General features: G+C 39.3%; 1 protein-coding gene across 3 annotated transcripts in view; it reads left to right on the top strand.

Annotated features, from left to right (window-relative positions):
* EPHA3 (EPH receptor A3) overlaps positions 1-14,035 on the top strand; it is a 316,733-nt gene that overhangs the window by 256,324 nt on the left and 46,374 nt on the right. For all 3 annotated transcript variants that reach the window (XM_069945772.1, XM_069945771.1, XM_069945773.1), the window contains exon 9: positions 3,028-3,095. In XM_069945772.1, the coding sequence (XP_069801873.1) occupies positions 3,028-3,095 (68 nt within the window). The remainder of the gene's footprint in view (positions 1-3,027; positions 3,096-14,035) is intronic.

Here is a 14,035-nt window from a genome sequence, read left to right as displayed (position 1 = left end):
CGCTATCGTTGTACAGACTTCCATTATAGCCATATTGCACAAGCCTAATATCTTGGACAGAATAACCCTAAAATATCAGGTTGACTATTGATATCTGACCTGTGGCTTTCTTGTTATTTAAAAACTACAACTCCCATTATGTCTTGACAGCCATTGGCTTTCAGGGCGTATAGGGAGTAGTTGTTATACAACAACAGGAGAGCCATTGGTTGGAGATCACTGGGATAGACGTAACAAAGTCACGTACTCATTTTCTCCAGTAACATAAGCTGTATACAGAGCTGGTAGCACGCCATAAACGAGAAAACAATAGAAACAATAAAATACCGTTGTTGATTTGTTTTATTTCCCACCTTTTTGTCATTAGTTTTTCCTGTTAACATAATCATGTCGTGTTTTCCTGGTACTTTGCGAGCTGTTTGCTGTTTTCTCTAGCTGTATTTCACACCTTATTAAATAAGATTGCCTGAGATTTGACCTGTGTATGGCTGATTAAGTTTACTATCTCATGCGCAATGTTATTTCTATTAAAGCCAGGTGTGACATCTTAGGCACTTATGAGAACCCTGGGCCGTACCGGCTGATTATGTGTAAACTACGCTATGCAAGTGGCTTTTCAAGCCCTGTAGGATTAGATTTCATAGCCACATGGAGCTGACGTTTCCCCTGTGTTTCTATTAAAATGTTCAAGATCTCATACTTCAAATTTGTCAAGCTCAATGCACACGTGTTTTTCCTGTAGATTAATGCTACAGTTTAGATTTGAAGGTCTTTCGCTCTTTGATGTATACTTTCTAAGAGTAGTTACCTGAATTGCTATTTTGGGTTTTGGATTGCCTGATATAAATTTTATGCGCTTGATTTTCTTGGTCTTTTCCCAAGAGGCTGGCGCATAGACTTAGATAGGGAGAACATATGAGATCATCATAACTCATCCCATCTCGGCATGCTGGATACATAACGGGGAGCCATCTATGCAGATTGACCTCAATGGTAACAACCAGCTTCCCCAAAGTGTCTCTGCCAGTAATATTGTAGTCTTGCATCCTCGCACTTTACAGCTGAATGTGTTTAAAGTCACAAGTGTTAGATCCCCAGGTAACTGACCTGCGAATTAAACTACATAGCCCCGATTATAGGGAGCAAACTTAGCAATCTGACTCTTGCTGCCTGATATATTGCTGTTTATTTCTGCTGGGACCTATGGAGGAGTTGATGAATTAATGTGTTCAGCTGTATTTCTCCTGTGGTCAGTCAGTCAAAAGCCTCACACGTATAGGAGAGCCGTGTGCATGAAGCCTGGGCAGCATAGGATTGATACTCCTCTCCAGTCTCCATGTACGGCCACACAGGCTCTGCGGAGTGAACTATTATGGAGGTATTCTAACTGTACTGTATGGATTGTATTTGTTGGATTCTAACGTGTCCGCAAATATAAGTGTCGCGGAGCCAAAACACACCTTGTATTCGGAGAACTAATAAGCAGGTTATGACTCTATCACATAGTATAAATGGTTGTTCATTTTTCAATTAAATTTGATGAGTACTATTCCTGGCCATTATATAATGTGTATATGGTATTTTCCACTAGTTTTTCTCTCTGATTTTCAGCTTTCCCTTAGATAGTGGGTGGAGCCTAGCGTCTATGAAGTGAAGAGCAATATATTTATTTTATACGGAAGGGTATATATACATTACTTGCCTTTTTGCCATACTCAGCAGCCTGACCAGAGAGGGATAGTATGCACAATGTTTGCACTGCGGAATCTGTTGGTGCTATACAATTATTATTATTATTATTATTATTATTATTATTATTATTATTATTATTATTATTATTATTATTATTATTATGTTATAAATTATTATTATTTATTGTTATTGATCAGTTCAGTAGCCATAACCTGTAGTCTATTAAGCCTAGTAAGAACTATATTAAGTAGTGATGTATCTATATGAACATGTGAAATGTGAATAAAATGTTATCAATATTGGACCAGTAGTTATTAGAACCAAGAGTCAACTGGCAGCGCTGTACCGTTGGATGTTGTACCAAGCGAATGGCTTCATTTTGGTCTTCAGGAGACCCAGGGGTGGCTTAGTTCTGGAAAACTCTAAAACTTTAGAGCTGGGATGGTAAACCTTCACCCTCCAGCTCCAAAACTACAATTCCCATCATGTCTCGACAACTGAAGATAAGGCTTTGGCTGTCCAAGCATAAAGCAAATTGATGTTTTGCAACAGCTGGATGGCCGAAGGTTCCTCATCCCTGCTCTAGGGCAACACACAAGATCAATAAGGTTATCCATGTTTTAAAAAAGTTTTAAAAGGCCTAATATGCATTAAAATAACAACAATAACATCACTTGACCACCACAACCACTCAGCGGCATCAGAGGTCATGGGTCGTACTACTGCCAACACTGAGCAGTGATGCCAGGGAAACGACCTGTAACCTCTGCAGGGGTTATATGACATCCACAGAAGGAAGACTGGGGTGCCAAAGGATGCTTTTGGAGCCTTTTTAAAACTTTTTTTTTTAATTAAAACGTAACTAAAATTGTAAAACTACTGTCATATCGTAACTTTAAAATAACTTTCTCGTATCACTAGCAACTTTTACCACCGGGGAATAACTGTAGAGAAAGTTCCGTAAATGATAAAAAGTAACAATAAATATAGATGTCATAAATAAGTGTAGACTCATAAATATTATAACTGTGATTACTTCATTGTTTTATGTCCTTATTCCCAGTATAGGTGAATAGAATTACAGTAGCTTTTCCCCGTACTCAATCTTTTGCCTTTTTTGTGCATGTAGAAGGTAAAGAACAGTAAAAGTAATAAACTTTGCAGTTTTTGGCCATTGCTTATCCAGCTCTTAATAGGCCTCCCCTGCCACTTAATGACCCGCTGCCACTTACACAGCAGAGCCGGTCCCTGAACAATACGTTTGCTATCTTATCACAAGGTAAATATGTTTTCCTGCATCATTGAGGAAATGAATGTTTGTGTTTGCTCTTGTAGGTTCTGTGGATACAATAAATCAGTGCACAGTCCCGATGAAAAAAGACTTCACTTTGGAAATGGTCACTGTAAGTAATGTGATTTATAAGTTCCATTTAACGGTGATTATGTTGGGAACAATGTACTCACATTTGTATTCCCTTTGCTGTAGCTCGATGCCGCATACAAACAGGCTTGTGAACCAACATAGCACTCTAGGCTTACACTATACAACATATGACACCTATTGGTAACTTCACTTACTGCAGTGCTGTGCCATACGCTTAATATTAGGAGCATTACAAAGTTTATAAACAACACTTGAATTAATTCTATGTTGGTGTTTAAAGGATAGAATTTCCAATAAAGGGTTAAGGGTATATTATTATTATTATTATTATTATTATTATTATTATTATTATTATTATTATTATTATTATTATTATTATTAGGTATGTTATTATTATTATTATTATTATTATTATTATTATTATTATTATTCATGTGTTAGTACTAGAACATTATAACCCACTATCACTATTAGAACTCGCTTGGTAGTGCTTGCTAAACTAAAGGAGTAGTGCATTATACAGTATATGAAAATATTAACTGTTTTGTGTTATGGATACACCATTAGGCTAGGTTCCCACAATGTAAAAACAACGACCGCATTTCATAACAACCGCCGTTGTTGTCGCAAACAACATTGTTGCAAACTACGGCTGTTTCTCAATTATTATTCTCAGTTATTATGAAATACAGCCGTTGTTTTTACATAGTGTGAACCTAGCTTTATACCTCATCCTATAAATTATAAGTTGAATATGTGTATATATATATATATATATATATATATATATATATATATGTTTTGTTGGATCATACTGTCATTGACAATCTAGTAAGTTTAAATCCACGATGATTTAATCTATTACTATTTCGAATGAGTTTTACGTAGTTTCCCTCTGAAGCGTTATCTTCATCTGGGCGTCCACCGATTGCATTTAGCAGTTTATCGATATCACTACATTAAATCAGGACTCGGCTTTGTAGTTGATTCATCAGGTTAAAGTTTCAGTTGGCCCAGCTGTAGAATATACAGTGTTCCCTCTCGAGTTAAAATGTTAATTTGTTCTGGGACGACCAATGTAACTTAAATATTTTGTAACTCTAGACTAAAGCTCTCAGGAACACTGGTAATTTACTTTTAAACACCCAACCCCCCCACCCCACCTCCACCCCAAAAAAAAAAAAAAACAATAATAAAAATGAATAAAACAAGTCTTTACATAAAAAGTCAGAAAAAGCTAGAAAATCACATGATAAGGGCAGAAGCATTTTCAGGGAAGTGGAGCCATCATCAAAGGAGTGATTTGTGCTGGAACAAAATGCTAACACTCTTAGGGTGCTTTCACACACACCGGATCCGCAGCGGATTTTACAGTGCGGATTTAATGCTGTGTTCATTCATTTAGTCAAATCTGCTGCGGATCCGGTGTGTGTGTGAAGGCACCCTTAGGCTGATATTACATGGGATGATTTTCCCTGATTAACGATAAACGTTCCCAAACGACCACTATGATAAATGATCTTAAATGATTCACTCTATTACACAGGACAATGATTGTTACTAATGGTTGTTCTTGCGCTCGTCCTTTCCTGGCTGATAGACCAGGGAACGACGTGTTATTACACGAATGATGTTCAAATGAGTTGCGAACGATCAACAATGAAAATAGGTCCAGATTCCATCAAACGATCAACGATTTCTCGTTGGTTGTTTAATCGTTGCCTGCTATTACACGAAACGATTTTAGTTTACATCCGAACAATCTAACAATTTTTCGAATGATAATCGTCCCGTGTTATACGGCCCTTAGATAGCTGTTTGGACAAGAAGATACGTGGTACCTTCCATATATCTGTCTGTACTTCCAGAACATAAAACTATGTTTTTATTTCTGCTTGCACAAAGTCAAAAAGGTGTTGCCAAGCTCCTGAAATGCTGCAAGATGGAATGTCTCCTTGATCCCCCTCCCAACCCTGTCTCCGCTTGATTGACAGTCGGCTGGAAGCTGAGCCCAAAGCTGCGATAGAGATGGAAATGGAGCAAGGAGGTATCCCACCTTGCAGCAGGGACTTAGGGATGCCTTTTTGACACTTTCAAGATGAAAATACTGTAAATTATTTTTTTTTCTATGTTATGGAAGCACCAATGGATATATGAAAGGTACTATGTGTCTCCTTGACCTAACAGCACAGTAGTATCAGCAGTTTGGAACATGAATTGCAGCTGATAGATTGACGTCAAGGCCCGTCAACCCTGGCTAATGATTGGGCCAATGAGTATTCATAGGATGAAAATTGACCCTTAAAAGGGGAAGCGATCAGCCAACGAACGGGAAAACATAATTTATCATTTATAAGCTCACCTAATCTATTGCTATTGGTCGCTCATAGTTCTATATCAACAGGAGAAGGGTGGCAGACAATGATAGTTATAGGGCGGCACGAATGGTGACCCATTCAAAGGGCCTTTGGTGGCACCACTGTAACCCAATGCAGGACGTCTCCCTGCTCTCTCACTCCTTGTATATGACTTTGTTCATCAATTTGCCTAACCAGTGTACTCCATTCAGTGCTTACATGCCACTATCTGTAATTGACAAACAAATGGCTTTTCATGTGTAATGAAACGCTGTCGATTTAATGCTGCTGCCATTTTATTGGAGAGCAGTGGCAGACTTTCGCCTGTTCGGTAACCATTCGGTACCAATTCATTGACGGAAATTGCTTTCAAATTATGCTGAAGAAGCTGAAGATTTTGTGACGGCCATAAACAGCCATAAAACGCGGATAAATTGTGTCTCTAGTGAATGAGTAAATGACACCAGGAGGCTGATACAGCTGGATGTGTAAAACATCTTACTGATTATTTTGCAGGGAAGGCAGAAAAGTCCCGATTACCAGATGATGTCATCACATTCTGTCCTCTATGTTACTTTATACATGCTCTTTATGTTTCACTTATCTAAAGATGGTTAATGGAATGGTTTTTAATAACTTTAATTGTGAGCTTCCAAGCCTAGACCATTTTTTTGGTCCATTTTCTTGACCAACTTATTGTAAGCTGATTGGCTTTCAGATGATCAATGTTATAAAACAAATTACATGTTATAAGGACATTTTAAAAGTTTCGACCAGTAGGGATAGGGTGTTGATATCTCCAATATGTGGGATGAAGCACTCTCTCTGCCTCGCTCCTTGCTGCAGTAGGTAGGCTGTAAAGACTTCTACAGACCCTGTCTCTTTCTATGAAGAAAAGGAAGGGGAAATATGTGTTTAACTGAGTCTCTCCTAGCTTAATCAAGGGACTAAGCACCCAAGCATTGTGACTTGTCAAAATGTTATTATTATGCCCATGCCTGTTTGGGTCTCGGCGGGGTACTCGGCTCATGATAGATGACCAATACAGCTCTCTTGGTCATGTTAGGGCACAGAAAGGCAGCTGTCAACTCCAAAGCAGGCCACACATATTAGATAACTCTTAGTTAAAAATGTGTTTGGCTAACAAGAGTACACATATATACTTGGCTGAGCAAGCAAAGGTCCACTGGCAGCAGTTCATGGCTATGTGAACAAAAGGATGGGTCAATTAAAATCCAAGGAGCCCAATCCTTATCCTCCCTAACATCTGCCATTCGGGGATAGATGTGAGACCCACGCACATCTTGTTCAGAGCTGTAAAGGAGCTGTAACGTTGCAATAAATTAATAGCTGAATACTTTTTAAATGTATTATTATTATTATTATTATTATTATTATTATTAATTTGCTTCTGGCTATTTTTGGCATGTTATATTTCTTAGGAATCTTTGATACTGGTGGTCCATCAAGCCCTGCAACATTTACATCAGAGTGCTGTTCTATATTTGGTTTTAGTGTATCTAGGACGGCTATAATATTGTGCTACATAAACTGGGAAACTCCAACTGAATACTCTAAGGTTGACGCTCCTATCCATACCTAAGCTGCTTCTAGCTACAAGCCTTTTGGTGTCCATAAATAATTTTAGGCCATGTACAGATTTTTTTTTTATATTGTTTTTGCTGCGTAATAACAGACTGGATCACACAGTCATTCACCGGGTTTTATAAAGTACCACTGACATGTTACATGATTATGTCACTTCTGAATTGTCGTTTTTATCCTAAGATAAATAAGTATTATTTTGACTGTAAGAATTAGAGGTGCTTGTATAATTTAATAGTTTCCTGGCTGCCTTTGTAGGGCTAAATGACTGCATATCACACAATAAGTCAAAAAATTCCTATTTTTTCTACTGTGAAAGCTTAAATCCACACCATCTTCTGGTTATAAAAGTCTTTGGCACAAGAACTGCTTTCTAAGCATCGCTTTATCAAATTTGAAAATCTCATAAAAGAAGTGTTTCCACACTTGTGTAACTACTCGTGTTTGATAAGGTGTTTCTGCATCAAAGCCCTTTACGAAAGCAAGTTTTTTAACACCTGTAACTGGGAACTAAGTGTAAGTTGCTCTTATACATTAAATAAGAACTTCTGTAGGCGTTCCGTGCTAGAAACAGATTAGGGTAAAAGAAACAAATGATGGTTTTCCATAGTAACAAACAGTCGTAGATTACTGCAAGTAGGTGATTTATTTTTATTGGGCGCCACCGACTTTGCTTTTCTTGAAAATATATTTGGAATTTTGAAAAAAAAGGAATTGTTGCCATGAGTCTCCAAAGTCAAACTCACATAGCGTCGAAATGGTAACAGTGACTGACTGTAAATGAGAAGATACTTATGTTAAGACTGTTGATCTCATTCGGCGCATTGCATGCCAACAATTATTATTTCATGCATGCACAAGTTTAATGTCAAGTATCTAAACAACATACGGCCTCCCAGCTTGTTCTCTTTCCCCTGACATCCTCTTCAGCATGTTGATGGCCTCTTGACACGCTTTGTAATATCGCGTTCTATTGTCGATTGGTCTTGAGAGCTTGGAGAAATTTTTCAGCAATTATAGTTACAAATTTTTATTTGGGCTGTGTGATAAAGAATGTAAAATTGCCATTGTCCGTATTTTGCTGATATCATGCAATAATCAGCCTGACAACGATCTCTTGCCATTGCACCGTGCCATGGGAGCAGCGGCAGCAGACCGCCAATGTCTCCTATGGACTGCACGGACGATCTGACGATCACCCCCCAGCAGCTTCCCACTGCCCCTGGCCCTTACCCACTCCATCTAGATTGGAAATTGTTTCATCAATTGTGAAATGACTGGATCAGTCATGCAGTCCTTTACCATGGTCATAGTCACCTGCACATTCCCATTTACAATGATTTAAAGAAAAAGTCCAGACATTTTCAAAAACAGGCAGCTGACAAAGGGGAATGTAATAACCAATAGCCCATGCCTGTGATGAGCGGCGGGAACGGCCTCGGGACCATTTTTCCCTGAGTTGTGATGACCTCACTGGAGAAATGCCTGTCCTAGCTGATGGACTGGTCGCTCAGCCAATAAGTGACTAACAGTATCCTCCTCCACTCCAAGGCAGGTAAAACAGGCACCGGTCAAAGAGGTAATAGTGATATAAAATATCATAAAATTTATTAAAAGAATTATGCCAGCGACACAACGCGTTTCGAGACCGGTCCGGTCTCTTTATCAAGTGTCTAATACCATAATAACACAAAGGCACATATATATAAAGAAAAGAAAAAAGAATTTAAGGGTGGAACCACCACTGCTTACATCATCATGGGGAGGATCAAACAGGGGTTAACCCTTACCCTCCAAAAACATAATATGCTATACCATAAATAACTCTCTCATGTATATAAATCCACTTTAAAAATACACATATTTGTATCATTATAATCTCGGACATAATCGACGATGACTGTGCATAAGTCCATATCAGCAATTATAACTAGTGGACTGAACTAGGCAAACAGTTGACGTCAAGTGTGTGAACAGATGCTAAAACACAAAATCCCATAAAACTTCTGCAGTGTGTGACTAAAGCGCTGTCCTATCCCACTGACTGGCTGAGTGGGCAGTCCATCAGCAGGGTCATAACATGTGCAGCACCAGGATCCCGGAGCTCGGCAGGGGTCCCAGAGTTGCGATCTGGGGCTGAAGAGGCACAGGGAGAGGTGAATTAACACTCTGATACTTTCCATTGTGTTTCTGCCTTAAAAAAAAAAAAGATCCATGGCCCTATAACTCTGGCTGAATATTGCCAATGCGCTCTTCTGCCTACCAATAATCGACCTGTGTATAAGGGCCCTGAGGCTATGTTCACACAACATACAGATAAGCTCAAACAATGACCGTTAATGTTCATGATCATTGATTTCGTCTGTAGTTTTACAAGAACCACCGTGGTTTAGCGTTCACTAAAGAAAGGCCATTGTTAGTACGTAGTGGGACACAATCTGTCATAACATAGCTGATGATTTTGATGAGAGTTTTATACCAACTGGATCCCTTTATTAACTAATCATTAGGGGAACCTTCAAAAAGCAGACAACCCCTTTAACAAGTATTTCCCCCTTACCGAGGCAACTTTTGTTACATGACTTTATTGGCTTTTCCCAGTTTTATACATTGGGCAGAAGACATAGGACATCAAGTCCCCAGTGAAATTAGGAAATAGCAGAATAAGGAAGTGAGATGATTGATAGGTTTAAAACAACACAGAAGTCCATCTAGGTCAGTAAGTTCCATACTTCCTAAATAATTTACTTGCAAGCTTTTTCCATATCATTTAAATGCTAAATTGTCAATCAGTATTGAATTCCCAGATGTCTTCTTTTAATATAAATACTTTTTTTTTTTCTCAAAGATATATTATTAGTCAAGGATGCAAAGTTCACCCTTCAAGGAAGGCCGGCAGACTGGTGCTGTTGAATATTTCAGATATGCAGCTAATTAATGCCGTCTATAACATCAGAGCTCCTCAAATCCTCATTCCCCTGATAAAGAAAGTAGTTATTCAGGATCTGTTCACACCAGAGTCGGTGCATTAATTATCCGGACACATCACGTCTGCTAATGATAGAGCCACCTGTATGAAAGGGAGATGATCTTGAGATAAGCGCCGGTAAGGTCCTTAAGGAGCAGGAACATACATCATAAGACATTGTAAATGTGGCAGGTGGATCGGGCTTTAATGTATCTGCAGATTACCTGCTGATAAAAAAAAACAGATATTTCTTTTTTGAGGTCATTTAGAACTTCTAAACATTTTCACTGTGAGGAGGTTGTCCAGTGCAAAAAGTTTTCTTAAGGGCATAAAAGTTTTTACAATAAAGTGGAAGAGGCTCAATACGAACACAATACAATAATTTTGTTTCTTCATTATAAAATACACCAAACATGTGATTCCTTTCACCATGGTATGAAAACATGTTGAACTTGTCCACGTATACCACAATTAGTCAAGGCTGTCCAATAGTTATAACACCAGCTAGCAATGGACCCGATACAGTGATGTATGACATCACTCTATCAGTTCCATTGCTACCTAGTCTCCCCTGATGACACTACATGATTGTGATAGAAACACGTTGGGTGGTACTGATTAGAGCAATGCCCTATAATCTAGGTGTCTGCTCCTTTGTGTGTATATGTGTAAATTACAATACCTGTCTTGATCATTTGGCGACATTGCTAAATGTTGTTCTGAATAAAGGACAGCTTTGACTAATTGTGTTATATGTGGACAGCTTCCACATGTTTTCATTTTATGGTGAAAGGGACCACCTATTTGGTTACTGCTTACTGTACATACACTGACCCCTTCTTTTGAGCATAAAATAAGAAGTATAAAATAAGAAGCAGTACTTACCTGTCCATTTTTGGCCATTATTGTTCCTATGGTGCCCAGTCCCCGCTGGTCCCCATCTTGACACACAGAAAATTCCCACTCATCCTATAACTGAAGAAAAGCACTATTGTAACTAGTGATTGGATGATTGGGCAAATATCCCCAAGACTGCTAAAAGCAGCGGCAAGATGGCCGCTCCCATAGCCGTGTACAGAAAAAGAATATGAATAAGATTATGAAAGAATATGAAATGGTGCCACCTATCAACCTGCCCTTGTCGATCTTTCACTCAGCACCCTCCATGACAATTTAATCGCTAACCGCCCACCCAAATGCCACGGCATCCCCCCAGCATGACCCCCACCCACCCCTGGCACTATACTCAGCAAAGCGCTGGAGGACGCGGGTGACAAGAGAGTAGCACCACAGCAGACAGCCATAGCACACATACACCCAATCAGCTGGAAGACTTCCGGGTGATGTCACAGACCAAGTCCTGCGGTAGTGGGGGCGGTGGTGGGCGTAGGCGGTGGGTTGTTGGGAGAGATAAGCTGCTGCCCAGGGACTGAGAGGGTCCCTGGCCGCTGTCATTTTTGGTAAGTTAAACTTAAAACGTCAGTGACGGAGAAGATTATGCCACCCTCTATTGGACAGCCACCTGAGGTGCAATACTCATTCCGCCTCATGACAGAAGCGACCCTGCGTACCGAGGATAAACCCTAAATGACATTGAGTGTGTGTTTGTACAGATACCCTATAGTCTATTTCAGAAGTCACACACAGAAGTCCACCTGGTGTGTCCCCAAAGGTTCAAGCTTGGTGTCCACATTAATTTGAAAGCATTTAAAAATTTTTGATCTATCCTAAATATAGAAACAAACTAGCTTTATTTTAAGCTCCTATACTCTAAATTCCAATTGAAATTTACATGACTGGTTTGACTCGCAGGCCTCCATGGACACATCTCTATTTGTCTTCCTTCTATGTCACCGCTGTCAGGACCTTTCATCCTTGGATCTCATTTACTAATATTAATACTGTCAGATGTGTAACCGTGCCATTCCCAGTTTATTTACATTTGGTGAATTATGTCAGTCGGACCGGCGCAAAGTCAATAAATGCAGCTAAGACAAGCCATCTTTCTAAAACAACCGGGGCTTTTTTCCCATACGTTTCACTGAATGAAAAATCACGACCGGAGCTGCAGGCTGCCGCAATATTGAAAATCCCATGACTTCCCTTCAAAGGCCCGGAGAAGTGTTTCACCTCCTGAGCCGCCCCTGTCTGACTAGCACCTCTTACATTTGGTTAGCCCCAGGGCGGATCACGCTGGTCGAACGAGAGGGAAAATGATTGTGTTTGCACAGAATGAGCTGTAGAACAGAGGGGCTTAACACATGTGCATGTGTTTATTATCTGTTATTCATGACAGAACCCATTTACGACATGTGCTGCCCCTAATTATTGGTGCGAAGAGATTACGGCCATTGTATCCCTGTTTCACCCAGTCTCCAAAGGCTCAAAGAAATCTCCAGCACAATGCCTAAGCTTATTTTCTGCAGTGTAAACTCCAAAAGAAGGTGGGTGTCGGGGGGCACCATATCGGGCCAACTGTTTTTTTGTGATCTTTTGTATGGTACATTTAATGTAATCATTCGCTGCCTTTCATTTGACACACAGTTATCATTTCCTCATCAAGCTTTCTACTGGCAAGAGCGCAAAAACCACAGTGTTACAGCGAAAGCTTTACCCCATTATATTATGATAGGAAATATTTCTGGAACATTAACTAGTAAGCCTTCTACAGTAAATAGAGCGCTTGGAAGAGTCCTGCTTTTTCTTTCTTTCTTTCTTTCTTTCTTTCTTTTTTTTTTTGTTATTTTGCTGGATTTTCAGTGAACCAGTTTAAGGGAATTGTTTAAACTTTTTCTACTGTGACATGTTAATATTACTATTGCCATCATAATATAAGGATATATATATATATATATATATATATATATATATATAAATATATATATATATATATATATATATATATATATATATATCTTTTTTTTTATCCCAACCAGCTCCGTGCATAGACTAACACTGAACACTCAGACTCGGACCAATCAAAACTTTTGCCATGTTTAAATTCAGTTACTGTAGATTTTCCTACCACATCTGCTGGAAGTTTGTTCTATGCGTCAAATACTCTTTCAGTAAAGTAATATTTTCTCATGTTGCTTCTGATTTTTCACCAAACTAACCTCTGTGTCCCCTTGTTCTTGTATTTAGTTTTCCATTTCTCCGTCGTATACTTATTTAGCCCTTTAACAGATTGAAATGTTTCAATCATGTCCCCCTCTTTCCCTTCTTTCCTTTAGACTATACCAATTTAGATTCTGGGGAAAATGAAAAATTTCCAGCAGGCAGGGGCAGAGAGGAAAATAAAAAGCTAGTGCTACTTACCTGTCCCCGTGCCACCACAGCGCTGCCTTACTGCTTCAGGACTCCTGTTCGGCCCCTGGATCCCCTTCTCCGACAACATCACAACTTGGCTGATGGATTGCCTATTTAGTCAGGCAGTGACTGGGGTGGGAGATTGCTGCAATCATTGCTGAGCAGGCAATCCATCAGCCCGGACGGGTATTTACCCTTGAACCGTGTCCGCATCATATCTCATGGGGGTTATAGGGTATAGCATGGTCTGTTGCACTATTCCATACATTGACAAACAGTGAAATAAGTATACCAGTGGTATACACTGGAAGCATGTGGGTGATGGTTTCCATTGTATGACATCCATAGCAGGCTTTATGTAAACATAATTGAGTCATTCAGGCTAGCAGCGGACATAAAAGGAGAAAGTACAGTGGCCCTGTTTCCATGACACTCTTATTTTATTTTAGTGTCACAGAAAGTAGGCAAACAGCATGGACTCCTGTCAAAGATAGGTGTCACTGCTTCATCATAAGGGTGCCACCATGTCACTTTGCAACACGCTAACAATTAAATGGTTACCTATGTACTACTATCGAGACTGAGCGTAGCAGAATCCCTTTTTTCTCTGTGTGTGCAGTATAGGAGACTTATTGTAGGGTTAAGCTCCATTTTGTTATCTAGTGCTAAAAAAAACAAAAACATGTACACACAAAACCTTAAAAACGGGTACACGGGAAA

This window comes from Dendropsophus ebraccatus, chromosome 11 (genome assembly GCF_027789765.1).
Source record: "Dendropsophus ebraccatus isolate aDenEbr1 chromosome 11, aDenEbr1.pat, whole genome shotgun sequence".
In the NCBI taxonomy this organism is placed as follows: Eukaryota; Metazoa; Chordata; class Amphibia; order Anura; family Hylidae; genus Dendropsophus; species Dendropsophus ebraccatus.
The sequence above is the reverse complement of the archived record's forward strand: the minus strand, read 5'-3'. Positions and strand labels throughout refer to the sequence as shown.